The sequence below is a fragment of the Dermacentor silvarum genome, chromosome 11 (assembly GCF_013339745.2).
Source record: "Dermacentor silvarum isolate Dsil-2018 chromosome 11, BIME_Dsil_1.4, whole genome shotgun sequence".
NCBI lineage: Eukaryota > Metazoa > Arthropoda > Arachnida > Ixodida > Ixodidae > Dermacentor > Dermacentor silvarum.
The window spans coordinates 74435218-74451063 of record NC_051164.1 but is presented as its reverse complement, the minus strand read 5'-3'; the positions used below and the strand labels follow the sequence as shown (position 1 = coordinate 74451063).

The 15846-nt window shown below is 49.1% G+C and overlaps 1 protein-coding gene across 5 annotated transcripts in view; it reads left to right on the top strand.

Annotated features, from left to right (window-relative positions):
* Positions 1 to 15846, top strand: part of LOC119433889 (membralin-like) — a 273114-nt gene that overhangs the window by 227606 nt on the left and 29662 nt on the right. For all 5 annotated transcript variants that reach the window (XR_007464434.1, XM_049659030.1, XM_049659028.1 and 2 more), the window contains one exon: positions 1382 to 1465. Coding sequence is in view for 4 of the 5 variants with exons in the window: in XM_049659030.1 (XP_049514987.1) it covers positions 1382 to 1465 (84 nt within the window). In the remaining variant the exon portion in view is untranslated. The remainder of the gene's footprint in view (positions 1 to 1381; positions 1466 to 15846) is intronic.

Sequence of the window (15846 nt, the reverse complement as noted above, 5' to 3'; positions counted from 1 at the left end):
CCCGGCGCCGACTGTGACGCGCCAACCTGGAGCCCCCTTCCGAGACAACAGCCACCGCCCTCCCTGGCAATGGTGGCTTCCGCGAAATGACCATCACGGAGAAGGGGCCAGCGTCGACCATTCCCGTGGGAACCACATCAACGTTTGGTTCCCAAGGTGTCACCTGGTATGCGGGGGCGATCAGGCGACATTGGAGGCTGAGCCCGGCGGGATGGGGACACTTCATGGGCGGGATATGGCGAACTGGTCGAAGTTTGTCATTGGCTAAGAAGAAATAAAGTGCATTCCCTCGCCGAGTGAAAGAGGGAAACGGAAGGGGATAAAACAGTGGGACTTGAGTGTTGTGGAGACGCTCGGAGATGTAAACGCTAGAACATGCAAAGATGTTAGCATGTAGACGGCTCCAGTATCATGGAGCGCTTCTTGTAAAATACCAACATGCACAGTGTATATAAAACAGTTTTCTGATCTCACTGGACTTCCCTTCTCCCGGTACCTGGCACGGCACCATCCATGAAACCTTCCTGGGCGCTCGGACCTCGGACTTCGCAACAGCTCACATGTTTTGACTTCGAGCGTCTACCGACGCAGCGAGTGCCATTCTGCCAAAACACTGAACGCCTGTTGCCGCTGACTCGTCGGCACGTGCATCACACTCTGCTGCTCCATTGGTCAGACACAGTTGCAGTCATGTGCTGAGGCTTCACTGCTGCGTTATACCTTTTCACTCGGAAGTCGATCAAGCCCAGACTTCTTAATTAACATTATACATTGCTTTAGCAAGACTCTATACACCGATGTTTCTTTACTGAAATCATAAATGAGTCATGGCGACTTTTTGGCCAAACCTAGCCCTTGCGCCACATGGCGAAAGCCTTTACATAGCAATCGGTCAAGGTGGCTCCTCTCCAACCACAAAAAGACGATTCCCCTTGTCGAAACGTTGGCTCTTGGCTGACACTTCTCTTGATGGTCCCTCTTTTATCACTTTCCTGTAGTCCTTTAACCCATTTGTATAGTTTGGTAATACTAAAGTTTGTCTTGTATACAAGCGGGAGAAATTTAAAAGTAGTCGGCGAATTGGAAGCGCTGTAAGAAATTTTCGAATTTTCATCGCAGCATCTAGATAGGTGCTTCGAGCAGCGGTTAACAGTGACCGAACAAGAGGATTGTTAGCCCGGAGCCGACGTTTCGGCAAGGGCCCGCCAAAGCGTTGGACCAGGGCTGAAGATTTTCTTGTTCGACATGTGCGCCTGAAACCTTACACTAATGTACGAAAGACTCCGTGCGCTTAAAATCAGCCGTTGAAAGTGTGTTTATGATGTATGAATTATAAATGTGATTGTAAGTTCCTGCGTGTTTTGTCTTCTCTCGTTTACAGTTGAACTGCTGCACATGCTGGAGTTCAACTCGACGATCAACTTCCCGGCCGGGCCTCTGCTGACGGTCATCCTGGCGTTGGTTGGTGAGTACGCATTCCTGAGATAAGCGGTCGCAGTCAAAGCCTTGCAGATTCGTTGCGTCGCTTGGACTGAATATTGTGAGAACGTTCGTTTCGAGAGTGGACGTCGTACCTACCATCTGGATAAGTTCTTTCGGGAAATCAACGACATTTATGGCACCCTTAGAGTTATATGACTTTGCGCGCAGTTGATGTATACTTGCTGATTTGCAAGGTTATTGCGAGTTTCCTACCTGAGTGTCAGTGTTCTTGAGTGCGTCATCTGAAAAGTGAAACTTATATCAATAATTCATGGGTGCCTCTTTATGTCCTTGTTAAGCTGAATGCTCAATATTCCTTCTTTCGTATTGGATGAGCAAGCCCGTACGAATGTCTCAGTTTGATTCTGCGTGTTCATTTGTAAAGATGAACATTTCTGTCTTCTTGTGTGCAGATTTTTATTGACTACCTTGTGACTATCTAAACGCATGTATATATAATATGCGGAAGAGCCATTACCAACTGGATTCTCCTTGGCCTGGTGCGTCCCGTAAAGTTTCGAATGAGTTTGCAGAAAATCTATTGGCATTAGCATACTAAAAAAAAGTTACAGTGCCGTTTCACTTCGTGAACGCTGGTGACGCGCAACCGTATGGGTGCTATAGCCCACACGAAGCTATCGGCTATCGGTGCGCCTAGACGACTACTGTCCGCATCGCAGATCGCTTTCAACATAGGGCTCGCGCGGCCATGCCATACGCAGCAGCCGCCGGAGTAAAACGATCCGATCGATCCCCCTTCCTTCCCCTTCCCCCCCACCCCCGGTGCCTTGCGTCATCGTAGGCTCACCGTCGCACGCTTTCACTCGCACATACAACATACGGCGCGCGGGGTCGATGTTGTCACGAGATGAACCCAGTACGTCCATAGCGCACCCAGAACCTGTAGCAACTGCCAGAGGAGGTCAACCCAGCGCGCCTCCGCCTATACCCTCCTCCTCCGCGACGCTTGGCCTCCTTTCTCCTTCCCCGCTTCGTTCAACGACACATAGACTTTCCTCTACAGTTAAACCTCGGTATAACGAAGTCGGTAAAATCGGCAATTTGCTTCGCTTATATCGAAATTTTGTTGTATTGAAATTTGATATTTTATGCAAATAAGTAGAGCCATCGATCGATTTTTCTTACACGGAAGGGGCCGCCAAATTTTTTCCAAATTATCGGGCAATCGGAAAAAAAAGCAAACTTGAGAAAAAATAATTTTGTTGAATTTGAGTCGACGCCGATAGGTACGGCTTCCTGCCGCGTTGTCGGTATCTTCACATCGGCGGTGTGAATTAAGTGAATCCAGCCACGCTTTCGCGTCCACACCGCTCCCGCGGCTGATAGTGTCGCCCAGTGCAACGAAGGTATCATTAAAAGCGCCGCCAGTAGGTATCGAATGCTTTGTCTGCCTCTGGCTTCAACACGTCTCCAAAACTCGAGATTACACAGTCTGCACATAGAGTAACGTAGTGAACGTACAGAGTGGACACTCCCGTAGGCCCCTGCGGCCGACTTTAGCTCTCAGCGCACCTAGCGGAATCGGCGAAACGCACCAGCCTTCAAGATGGCCGCCGCACGCCGCCGAATCTCGCAGGCGATTATTTCATTTTCTTTTCTTTTTTTTTTTTTTTGTGAAGAGTAACGTTGCGTACATCGAGTAATTTTATGCAGGTGCTTGTGCCGCTGTTTATATGCTGCGACGATGAGCGCGCAAATGTGTGGTTTCACTTTATGTTAGCTTTATTTAAATTAATATTCGTTATGTTTCAAGCTTTGCCTTACAACAATCATGCCAACCGGTAATGATGAAGTAGAACTTTGTCGTTTGTGATATTGTACTTCTAGTAACTTACACCAAAAGGAGTATCGTAAATAAATGTGTCATGATCCTTCAATATCAATCGGCTTGCTGACAGCCAAGAACACGAAAATAGCGGACAACAATTTATTGCAGCAAGATTGTGAGAAAAGTGGCAAACACTCGAAAACGGGAAGGAACTGCGAAATCCAAGTGATGGAGAATAGTCGTAAATTGATGGCGTGATGGCAATAAACATTACACAACCGTAATAACACACACAAGACGTGTTGCAAGTATCCAGATAATAATAATTTAAAAAAGCTACACAGAGAAGCCAGCAATTAATTTACTCGAAATGGGATTGTTTTAGAAGGAATAAATGACGCTTTTTCTTGTACTTCTACGAAGGAGGTTGAATTTAGGTAGCAAAATTATGTGAATGGTTGCGTGCCAAAATAAAATGGCTACATCAACAGTTGGGCACGCACGAACATCATCATCTCGCATGTGTAATCCAGCGAGTCGCTCAGCCATCTCAGCCAATTAAGCACTTCGACTGTGTTGGGGGTCTTCACCTGCTGTCTTCGAGGCCTTGCAGTCGTCTTCTGATACTAGGAAATTTGCCCTTGACATAATGCAATGACAATGGCACGTGACAATATGCATGATGTCCTTTGGCTGTAGGGTGTATCTTGCGGAAGGAATAGTGGAGATTCCTGCTATACGTAGAATGACAGAAGCAGGAGGTGAGCAATACCGGAGCCTTCCAAAGCTTTTGAACAGAGATGCTACGTTCCTTCGTGTAATGCATATTTTTCTGATCTAACATAGGGACTGTCTCTGGTATTAAAGTATGTCACCCAAAAGAATGGCTGTCAAGGAAGCGCTGTTACAAATGCTAAGAAACAAGAAACTTTCTACGGTAAAGACTCCATACACAATTAAAACGTGAAAGCACGTATCTTCAGCCCAATGCAAAACAGCTAACAGCGCTCGAGCACACATAGCCGGGTACAGAAGTTGAGAGAGCGCGCGTTATTGCCGCGATGCAAATATTGAACGTGTATACGGCTTTAGAGATAGCCATATTTCTTTTGCAAAACTGGCGCACCATACTTTTTCAGAAGCCGCTGCGCGCAACCTTCTTGAATAAATCAACATAAAGCCCTCTGCGCTGGACGGCATGTGGTCATAGGCCGCATTTCTTAACGAACCATTTTTTTTTTTCGAAGTTCGGCGTTGTTTCGAACGTGCCTCGCAGCTCTTACGCTGCCGCGTCGCTGTTATCCCTCGCATCACCACACATCGCTGCCAAAATTCAACGTTGCAAATGGGCAGCAGCTGTTTATGGCTTCAAGGCCGCCATGCACACCACCACCGTCACTCGTTCGTGCGGCTAACGGTGACACAACTCAATACGAATAAGTGTTTAACAACGTGTAAAGTGACCTTCCTGTGGCCTTACCATGAAACGGCGACGGAGCAGTAGTGTCAGCCGCTGGCAGAACCCAACAACGATCCTCGAGCCCGAAGACGCCTCGAGCCCGAAGACGGGCCGACGCGGCCTGACTCGGCTTCGCACGTGCTGGGTCGTGCCACCTGTCAAGCTGCTAGCCGCGGCCGCAGCCGCAGCCATATTTTTCTTGATGTGCTCGGCCACCTAGCGGAATCGGCGAATCTCCGTAGCTCGGCCGCGAAACGGCTCGAGTGTCCGCTATTGTCGTTTACTATGTTACTCTATGGTCCGCATTGTAATTAAACGCGTGGGAAGACAGCGCATATGATGTCATGCCATCTCGGCAGGCTCACACTTTACACACGCGTAAGATTACCTCTAAAACCGGGCGCGCGAGCTGCGTATGCGCCCAGCCGCGTTGATAGCCATGCGCAGCCGCGGCCACGCTAGAAGACGGAGACCCGCAGAAACTTGCCCCACACCACGGTGTAAGAAGTATTTCTTACACTGTGCCCCCCACTCACCCCTCGCGGGCGCTTGATTGCGTTACCGGCGTTGCCGCGAGCTCGCTCCCTTCCCCCTCCCCCTCTCTTACCCATCGCTCGCGCGTGAAGACGGCACTCATCAAGCCGCAATCCCTTTCGGCTCAACCTCGCAAGCTTTCACTGCACCCAAAGCATACAGCGCGCGGGGCGCGATAAGATCTTATCGCACTTGGACTTCTTACAAAAAACGACGCTGCTCCGCTTCGGCAATTGCGCTTGGTCGCGCGGCGCGCGATTGGAGAGGTGGGTACGCAAGCAGCCGCTTCCAGTTAAACCAGTTAAACCATTTGACCATCTGCGTCCGCGGAAGTTCCGCTTTATTGTAGCGAAAGCTACATTACGCTGGGTTTTCGCCTCTTCGCCATCGCCGCTCTTTGAGCCGTGGCCGCACTGTGACGTCACACCACGGCCCTAGATTCTTCAGCAACTCGGCTCGTCGCGGTCGCCGCGCGGCCACTGCTCTTGCCGTTGGTGAAGTTCCTATATAGTAAAAGTACAGTGGCTAGAATATTCTAGCCACTGTAGTAAAAGTACCGCCATCTACTCTTTCCTCTGCCGTCCCCTCTCTTTCTTTACTTTTTGCTTGCGAAAGTAAGTCGATGGTGGCGCCCCTAGAAAGTCATCGTTGAAGCTTTCAGGCCGGGCGCGCACCGCAGCCGCCGCCGGCGTCTGCGGCTGCGCAGAGTGACTTTCAACATGGCTCTGAGGCGAAAAAAATATATAAAGAAGTGAAAGCGCGCTATCATCGTCCAATCGAAGATACAGGAGAGAGAGAAGCGGCGTTGATAAAAGGATGGCGGCATTTTTCCTATATAGGGACTTCAGCCGTTGGGCGCTTGCTGCGCTCTCTGTATGACGTCACACCCCACTCTCCGCAGCTGTGATAACCGGGAGTATAGAAGAGGGGAGCTGGTTGCCGCCCTTTGAGGGCCCCCCCCCCTCCACTGAAGGGAGACTTTACCCCCTTTCAGTCGCCAGTGATGCTGTACGGACGGGAAGTTACCACAACGTTGGATGCAATGCTACTGAAAGCTTACTTTCACCTCATTTCTTGCAAATTGGAATCTTAAAGAGCATACAGCTAACTGGCTAACTACTATCGAAGCCTAAGCGCAGCCGGGGGGGTCTGTAGCTATCGCTACTCGGCTAGGTTTAACCAGAGCTAAACCACAGCCAATTTTTGTCTCGGTATTCCTTCGCGGCGACAGTGACATTTCGTTCTATTGAAATCGCGAATAAACACACTTCGTTATATTGATGTCCTAGATACATGGTGTTCTATGTGCAAGAAGTCGTGAAAAGTTCAGTACTTCGTTATATCGAGAATTTTGTCATATTGAAGTTCGTTATATCGAGGTTTAACTGTAGTTGGCGTTGCTTTGCCGTGCGCTCAGCGCGCTCGTCGATCTGTACTTTCCCCGGCGTGCGGTTCCCTTCTCCGCTTCCCGGCGCCTTCCTCCTCTGGCGCCTCTTATTTGTGACCTCTTATTTCTTATATTTCATGTGGATATCGTATATTGTAGTCGCTTCTGGGCAGTCACACATTTGGCATCGGAACGCCCTTGAAAAGCCTGATTAAATGAAAAACCGCTGTGCCGTGACAACACGTTTTAATTAAGAAAGGCGTTTCTTGAGCCACTTGGCGGTTCTGTGACTGCTGCTTTTGGTTCCGTAGAGTACCTGACTGGTGATTTTGTGCAGTGCGCATGCTTTGAAGACAGCGAACCGAATGTGACATTTCCATACTATTTTTGACAAAGGTTGTGCGATGTATATCCAGTGCACGACTTAGGTCCTTTAGGCTCAGTCCTTGGCCAGTTTCTGACGAGAACATCCAAATTGGATATAACCGCTCTCTGTGCGCTTGCGTTAGAAGCAGTGGTTGCGAGCGAGAAATGTGGGGCCGTTTGGTCCTTGAGATCTGTCTTCGCCCAGGTACTACGGAGGAGAACGTTGTTTGCTCCGTTTGTCCCTAGCCGAGCTAGCAGTAAAGAATCCGCGACTGGCGCGGTGAAGAAGTCAAGCCCGAGGTGAATGTGTTGCATTTTAAGGCGACAGTAGCAAATTAAATTCTGATACTCGCAGGGGGATACGATTGGAACTGATGTCTCCTTGGACTAACACTGAGGTGTAATATTAGCAATTAAAAGTTCTCTTCAGCTCCGACTTTATGGCTGATGAGCCGGCTGTGTTTCCATATATAGGGCCGGATCCAGCTCCGCAGAGTCACCGCTGAATTTCAGGTTTTTGCAGGAGCATGGACACCTGCATCAGTAGAGTTTTCTATTGTTACGCACTGCACGCGGGTGCCCAGCCTTTTGATGAAGCTTTTAAATCACGGACACAGGCGTATGTTATCATTTTCATTCAATAAAGAGGGGTGAAGACCGACGAAGAGCTCTTGAACGTGTATGTGTTTTCTATCGAGTTGCATAATGCCGGTCCTACAGTCAACTTCTCCGCAATGCACTATTGTTACGCTGTCAAGCAGACGCAATGTATTGCAGTGAGAGTACGAAGAGTGGAAAGGGGCCACTGTCACGGGATATAGTGGGGTACACGTGCTCACCTGCCGTCAGGTCTCCTGTCACAGTAAAGTCACAAAGACGCCAAATAAATGTGCTGGCAGGCCTTCGGAGCTTTTTTCGGACGAGGCTGTGGCGATTTGAGTCCTTGTTTCGCCCACCTAACGCGCGCAGTAAGCAAGATCGTTACGAGGATTAAGTACGCGTTCTTTAATTATACATGCGCGCACATGCCTCATAATCACTACAATCTGTACCACGTAGTCGATCAGTGTTGCTGTACAGCTTTCATAAGGGTCTACGGCTAAGAAATTGCATGACGACGTTCATTTTTTTTTCTGCATTAGCATACAGGGTACTAAATGGGTTTCAATTCATCGAAGCGTTATTATATACGTGGGTACGGCTTAATGATATGCCTATGTTGCAATGCTGTAAAGCTCTCCCAATGATCTACGGCTGTTGAATCGCATGACGACGTTCAGTTTTCTTACTTTCACATACAAAGTACACACAGTTCTATACATAAACTGTTTCCGTTCCCGCGAATCTCCTGAAGGGTGCCGTATGCTCAACTACACCTATAAACGATGCGTTGGCACGGCGTCATGGTTTGCCATCAATGTCGTCCACGAAGACGCCTCAGTTCCAATCGTATCCACCTGCGACTATCAGATCTTAATATGCAACCGTCGTAACAAAATACAACAAACTCATCTCGGGCGCGACTTCTTCGCCAAGCTGCCCGCGCATTCTGTGCTGCGAGCTGCCTCCGTAGTACCTAGGCGAAGACAGATCTCAAGAACCAAAATTCCCCACATTTCTCTCTTACAACCACTTCTCCTCACGCATGCGCAGAAAGGGCGTTTAAATCCAATTTTGATGTTCTCGTCAGTTTCTGTCCCTAGTGGCATTTCGCGGACACTATGTACGGGGTGACTTGTTTTAATGGAAACAGCTTTTTAATGAAAGTGGCATATAGACCGAATGTGCCCTTGCGGCTGACATTCATCGATGGGCACGCTATTTATCGTCTGCCATCTCGATAACACGTTTTTACTTTGTAGCTTGTTGGTAGCATGTAGTATGCTAAGTTTAAGACATATGCATCTATGTGGCAAAGCTAGAGTTTTGTTTTATTTGAGCTCATCCCACTCCTTAGAATACAAAGATAGGCCCACCTATCGAAACGCTCGCCATCCTGTCTGAAGCTACGCCAAGAAGAGGGAAGCAAATCAAGAAGCGGTGGCATGATGCGATATCTTGTGTACAGATGTAGCGATCCCATGCCATCATTATCCAGCACGGCTGAAGTGCCCTCGTAAACGCTACGGTATTCGGCCACATGATCGGGCCAGCTTGTCGCGGCATATCATGACGTGACTGCTGTCGCCTACATGGCTTTAGGCGAATGACCCGGCTCATTACGAGGATCCGCAGTAGCTCATTATTGCGAGAAATGCCGTATACGTCCCTTTAAACATATACTGTGGGTCTTGTGAATCGAGGCTGCTGCACTTAACTATTACCATTAGTGTGAAATAAGGACAACCGGTTGGTGCAGCCACGAAGCGGCCGGGTTCACAGGTGGAGTGGATGCGTTGAATGCCGTGCTAAATTTTGCGCAGTGGTGTATTCATTAAGACCGCAAATCTGCACATAGACACACTGATTGCATGGCGGCCCGCAGTTGTAGGTCGCCAGGTCGAATTTCAGCGAAGGAATGCTGCGGAAACTGCACGAAACATACATGCACGCGACGGGGTAGGTAACCGGATACCGGAACCCGCTCCTGCCCTTTTATCCCTCACAATGGCGGCCGAGAACCAGCGTCGCCTGACTGCACAAGGTTGTCGGCATTATGCGATCGTGCACTTCACATGGTCCAATTCCGCCTGTTCAATTTTTTGAGCCAATCAGGGCGGCCGTAGCACCTGTGTGAGCCAATCAGAGATGAGAAAATGGCGGCATCTGACAGTTGCTGGAACCGCACCCCGGCTTTCCTCCGATGCCCGAGCGTGCACTCGTCTTGAAACGCGAGCCGCTCGACGCCCTTCCGCAACGTGACGTGCGCAAAGGGCCCCGCGGGCGCCGATCTCCGCTCCCTCTTTGACCTAGGCCTTATCTGATTACGGCGATCTCGTATCGTGCGAGGAAGAACGGGAGCGTTGTTCAATTCTCCGCCACTCTTCGCCCGCCCGCCCGCCAGTCAGCCCGTGTGCTCAACATCTTCGCGCGCCTCGAGTTCATTTTATTCTTCTTTCTCGGCATTCGCGGCTTACAGAGCGCGCGCGTCACGAGCTCAAATGTGTACGCCGACCGGTCGTCCGCGCCGCCTTTCGTATTATAATTTTCCGAAGGAAGATTTCGTTCCGCGCTGTTTCTCCTTTTGAAGACGACAGGTCTGCTGCTGCTGCTGCTCCCCGTTTCCCGATTTTGTTTTCTCTATAATGCCGTTATTTCATAATTTCTTGTCGATATTTTTTGGTGTTAAACGAAATTGGAGGAAAGAGATTCTCGGGCGAAGCCGGGGTGCCACATGAATAAACAAGTCGAACTCGGGGGTTCAGCCGATTCTGCTACGACCGCCGTGCCTGTGATATTTTCGTCTGTTCTTGCGAGCCGCCAGTCTTCCGACTTTTGCTTTGAAGCGATCGTCTGCCTACTACACAGCGCACACTTTAGTTTTTATTTTCTTCACCTGCTTCTTATTTGCTCCCCCCCCCCTTTTTTTTTAAATCTTTGGTCCTTACTTCGAGCACGCGATTCTCAAATGTAAGCAAGTAACAAGATTAAACGCGAGGACGAACTTAAACAGAGTCGGTGCCGCTTAGGTGTGGATACAAGCACCGATGAAAGAACGGAGGTGAGCCGGCGCTAGTCGATGCAATCCATGCATGTTTTAACAGGTCGCTTAAACACGCTTACTTTTTTTTTGGTTCCCCACGGGTGCTGTATAGATTTATCGGGCTCGGCGTTCGCTGAAGCTCTAGGCATACTCGTCCACTCCGAATGGTGCTTTTGGTTGACACGGGTATGTGGTACGTTGGAGAAAGATAGAAGTGTCTCGGTAAATAAATTCGTTACTAGATGGGGCGAATCAGCGCATACTACACATTTAACGGTAGGTGTAAATACAATCCGCTGCTCGCAGAGCGTTCTGCACGTGCGCACTGACGACGCGATAACGCGTATGGTGAGGCAGGCGTTCGCATTCACTGTACTAATCTCTGCGCACATTGTCGACAGCTGAACTTCTGTCAAGCGTCATACAGGCTTGTCCTTATACCGCGAACTTCAGTGTATTTGAAATCGGGAGGCAGGTACAAGGGAACACTTTGGAAAACGCTCGCGTAATTGGACGGAGTTGGAGGGTTTACGGCATGACGTATTGTAAAATTAACCGTCACCGTACAACCACGACTTGGAAGCACTTTAGGGTACCTACGCACTGTTGTCCATACCTTTATACAAATTTTATACGAACTCTACTGTACGAAGCCCCACGTTGGGCGCCAAAATGTGGACTCAGGGCCGTAACTTCGCATGAGAGCCTCAGCTGACCGTCTGACTCAACCGACTCGGGTAAGCACAGTCATGTAGCCTTCAGATTCGCGAGCTGTATCGCACGATTTCAGTTCTCAGATTGCAAAATTCTGCTGTGCACTAGGCGCCTTCTCCTAGTTCGAAATTCAGTGCTATTGCACCTTGCAGTCGCGGATAATTTTGTCTTCGTTCCAATCTTTTGCACCATTCTGTGCTGAAGTCTCGTAACGGCGTGTTGACGCCGCCATCGGTAGCGACGATTGGTCTGTAAGCAAGTGTGCAGTGCTCTGTACATTGCATACATTACGCCACTGACATTGAGTTAGTATACTAACGCTAGAGGAAAAGCTGAGCGAAAGAAGTGGCAACCGCGACGGCGCCGCCACGTTGCTACGACTCATTTTTGTAACGCTAGAAATATTCAAAATATTATGCAAAAACAAACATTAACACGCAGCACGAACGCACGGACAACGTGTAAAGTTCATTCCGTATATTTTTTCTGAAAAATTGGGTGGCTATTTAGAAAATTTTGATGTAAAACTTATAGTGCCGTGGGAACATGCGTTTGCAGGCGTCTGCACTAGATGGCGCCACCATACGGAGGGGCGCTCGGGATCGCTTCGATTTCCGACTTAGAAACGAAAGATTGGCAGGCTGGTTGGCTTTGGTATACGGTAAAACCACAAATGAGGCCGTTAGTGCAGGGTGACATTGGTTACGCCTCTTTTGAAGTCAGAGAAGCGCAGAGCAAAATTAGTTTTGAAGAAATACTCATGAACATGAATCAAAATAATTGGACGGCTGAAGTGCACAAGTATCTGCACCTGAAAAGTGCGGATACAGAATGGAGGAAGAGGTCAAGAAAGTTGGCAATCACGTACAGGGCCATTGAAAGTGTAAGTAGACAACCAGGCCTCATCAAAAAGAAAGTGGGAGAAACGGGGACAGTGAATTGGATGCAAAGAATGGAAACAAAGAAGACCATGAACCACAAGAATGGGAAGAAAGAAATTACAAGGGCAAATCTGTACGATAACACGAAGGGAATAGCCTTGCTATTTGAGGCTCGAGCCGGTTGCCTAAGGGCAAGAACTTACCGGAGCAAATATTCGCAACAAGACGAGGTATGTGCCTGCTGCAGCAAAAATCCGGAGACCACTCAGCACATCCTAATGGAATGCGAAGGAATTCACCCAGAGAGACCAGTAGGTAAAAGATTTAAAGTAGACGGAAGTACCAACCAGTCAGCAGTCGAGATAAGCAAGAGACGTTTAGAGTATCGGTGGAAAAAAAGCAAAGAGTCTGACTGATACGACCGGATCCATTACAGGCATAGGCAGCGGTACAACGCATACAGAAAGAAGATTAAAGAGATGTATACAAGAATGCTAGAAGGAAAAGCATTGATAGCATATCTGAGTGACTCAAGCAGGCTAGGTGACTGTCACCGCCCCGTTTCAAAAGAGATGCCAATAAACCATGCGGTTGTCCATTTCAATGCATGGGCGGTATGGGTAGCTTTCCCTCTAGTATGGGCGCTCACGTGCTACCGTTACACGCCATCCTGTCGGTTCCGATTGAGGCAAACATGGGGATACAGTGGAGAGGAAGTGAGGTCACGTCCTCCTCGATCGGCTCTGATTCGGCAAATCGTGGCGGAATAGACCGGTGTTCTGTGGAACAGCGAAGTCAGTAGAGAAGAGTTTTCGAGCAAACACTGGCGAGCGTAGTAGTTTGCCCACTACAGGCTTCATTTAGCCTCCGTCTCTAGCGTCCCTTTAAGCACCGTTACAAAACGAGTCAACCATGGCCCAGCAGTAGCTGCAACAACAACAACGTAGGCGCTTGCATCGCGTATAGAGAAGACACTCTTAGGTGTTGCATAACTTTCTGCGTTCGGGTCGAAAATAGAACCAAGAAAGCTAGAGCTCTTGCATTGCTGTTGTCTGACTTTCGCGCGCGCTCCTCCTCGAAGTCCCTCTGCCCTCGAGCGTATTCAAACGTTCGCTCACTCCTCGGCACTGCGTCGGTGTCATCTCGGTGATCTCGTATTCGGACTCGCTCGTGCGCGGCTCCTTCCGGCTTATACAATTGGCTTTCGAACAGAGTCTTTGCTCTAGCCAATTGGCGCTTTCCCGTTTTAGAGCGGTTTCGCGCGCGCATTGGATTGAAAAGAAAGGAAGTAAGAAAGAAAGGTTTGATTACGTATAATACTGTAACCCTGTTGAACGTATCGTTAAACCTCTAGTTATTTTTTTTTATTTGATGGGGGGTGGGGGGGGGGGCAGCTCTTTATTTTACGAAAGGTGTCGAAATCTACTTTTGTGTCTCCCTGGCGTCGTTCTGCCCGCCCATTGCGATGCCCTTCTGGCGCCTCCTTCGTTCCCCATATGCACGCACATTTCGGCGTCGCTTTCTTGTTTAACGACTGGCCATATATCGAAAGCGGAATATAGCCTCATGGAGTTTGACTTGACAGCTCTGCGAACGCTTTCTCTTTCCGATACCTGCATTGTAACGCGCGGGCGACGACGCGCACCAGACGCTCCGAGACTTGGCTCGGTTTGTGTACGAAATCGGCGAATTCAGTCGGGATAGTTGTCCCTGGTTTTTTTTTTTCGATTTTTTTCTGTTTCGGTGTTCCCTAACTTTTTCTTTTATTAGTTCTTTTCCGTTTGCCGTGATGTTTGCGTGCCCCGGGGGACAATCGTTCTCTATACCGGCGCGTGGTATATAGTCACAAGGACTATTTGTCCCTGACGTTCTGGTTGCAGCGTTCGGCGATGTTTGACTGCGGGTGCCTCGATATATCCGCCAATACGATTCTGAACCCGGGGGCCATGGCAGGTTTCCGCCATTTTCTTGCTTTCTTTATTTTTCTTTTTTTGTTTGTTTGTCTGTTTGTTTGATCGCTATATGCCATGGTGCCCGAGGGTCGCGCGGGCTGCGGCTTCCCTCTCGGAGTTGAAACGAAATTGTGCGGCAGCACGATATAGCGTGGACCAGTTTCAAGACGCGTGACTTACGAAGCCCTAATGGCGTTCTTTGTAATCCCGAAGAAACAGTTGATGACCAACGCTTGAATCAGATTCGACAGGTATATTGCCGCGGGGTGGAATTAGTGTAGCGATAAAGTTATATATATATAACTGTATTCGCAGATTATTTCACGAGCTGCGGCAACGCTACATACGCAAGATGGCTGCCCGAATCAGCCGCGCGTTCTTCTCGCCAAATCGTCTTCTTTGTTTACAGTCGGCCACGTCTTCAGCACCACGCCTCACTGCTCCGTAACATTATTATTGCTTCGTAGCATCATTTCTTTAATTTTGCGCGGAAGAGCTTATTTTTAACGGATGAAATGAGAGTCATACTTGCCTTCTCGAATAGTGGGCATTGCGATGCTCACATATATAGACTTCGTGAAAAGGGGCATACAATTTACATACAAATGGTGCGTCCCAGCTAACCTTAGCAGAACTCGGTAGGTATCAATGATTGTGATGCCTACTGAGTTCGGTCATCAGTACTTTTACGCCACAAAGATAATTTTTGTCTGATAATGTCTGTTGAATTAAAGGTTAATTCACCAAGTTGGTGGTTGTTGTTGTAAGGGTGGGACTGCTGCACGGCAAAGCTCTTACTTGAGGCCTGAAACATCCCATTCTCGATCCTGCACAATTATTTTTTCGGCGCTCCACTCGTAAGGCACTCATAGAGGTAATGTGTGTGGCTCCATTTAGGGATTTCAACGCGCGAAATACGAAAGGTGCCGCGTTACTGCGCGCGCCGCGACACCCGCGGCTTTGCAAGTGTTTAAAACCTCGTTTATGGCCTCCGTTATGGCCCGTGCAAATTTGACTGACATGAGTCTTCGTTACACCGAATGGAGTTGCCGAGGCGGCGTGTAATAGTAGGGTGTCCGCGCGCCCCGCGTGGCAGCGCACTTTGACCGGGCCCGCATCTCGAGCGCAGGCAAAGAGGAGGGCGAAGACCGGGGAAGACACTTGGGGATGGCGGGCTTCCCAGCAATGGTTCGCAACCAGATGGTATACAACTGAGCAGATTGGCGTATCACGTAGCTGTACAAATATTACGCCAGAAATAAAACCATCTTGCAGTCTATTCAATGCACTCTCCTGCAATCTATTCGGTGCATATCAGGTGCCCTCTCCCCCCTCCTGCGCGTCTTGATTCCGCGGAAAAGATCGACGTCACGTTCGGTCCGATTAATCGGCGAGTTTGTCCGTCATGCGCAGCTACCTATTAAAACTAATAGCTACATTTGTCTCAAATTTCGCCCGCTTTCGTGGTTGGCGGCGGTCTGTGATCAGACGTCTGTGGTCGGCGGTGGTGTATGGTCGATGGTCGGACTCGCGATACGAAGGCGCCGAGGGAAAGGGCGTCTGCTCTCGCGCAACCACGTTGCGAGGAGTTGAGGGGGGAGGAGGAGGGGTTGAGGCGCCGCGCGTGAGAGCTCTCGCG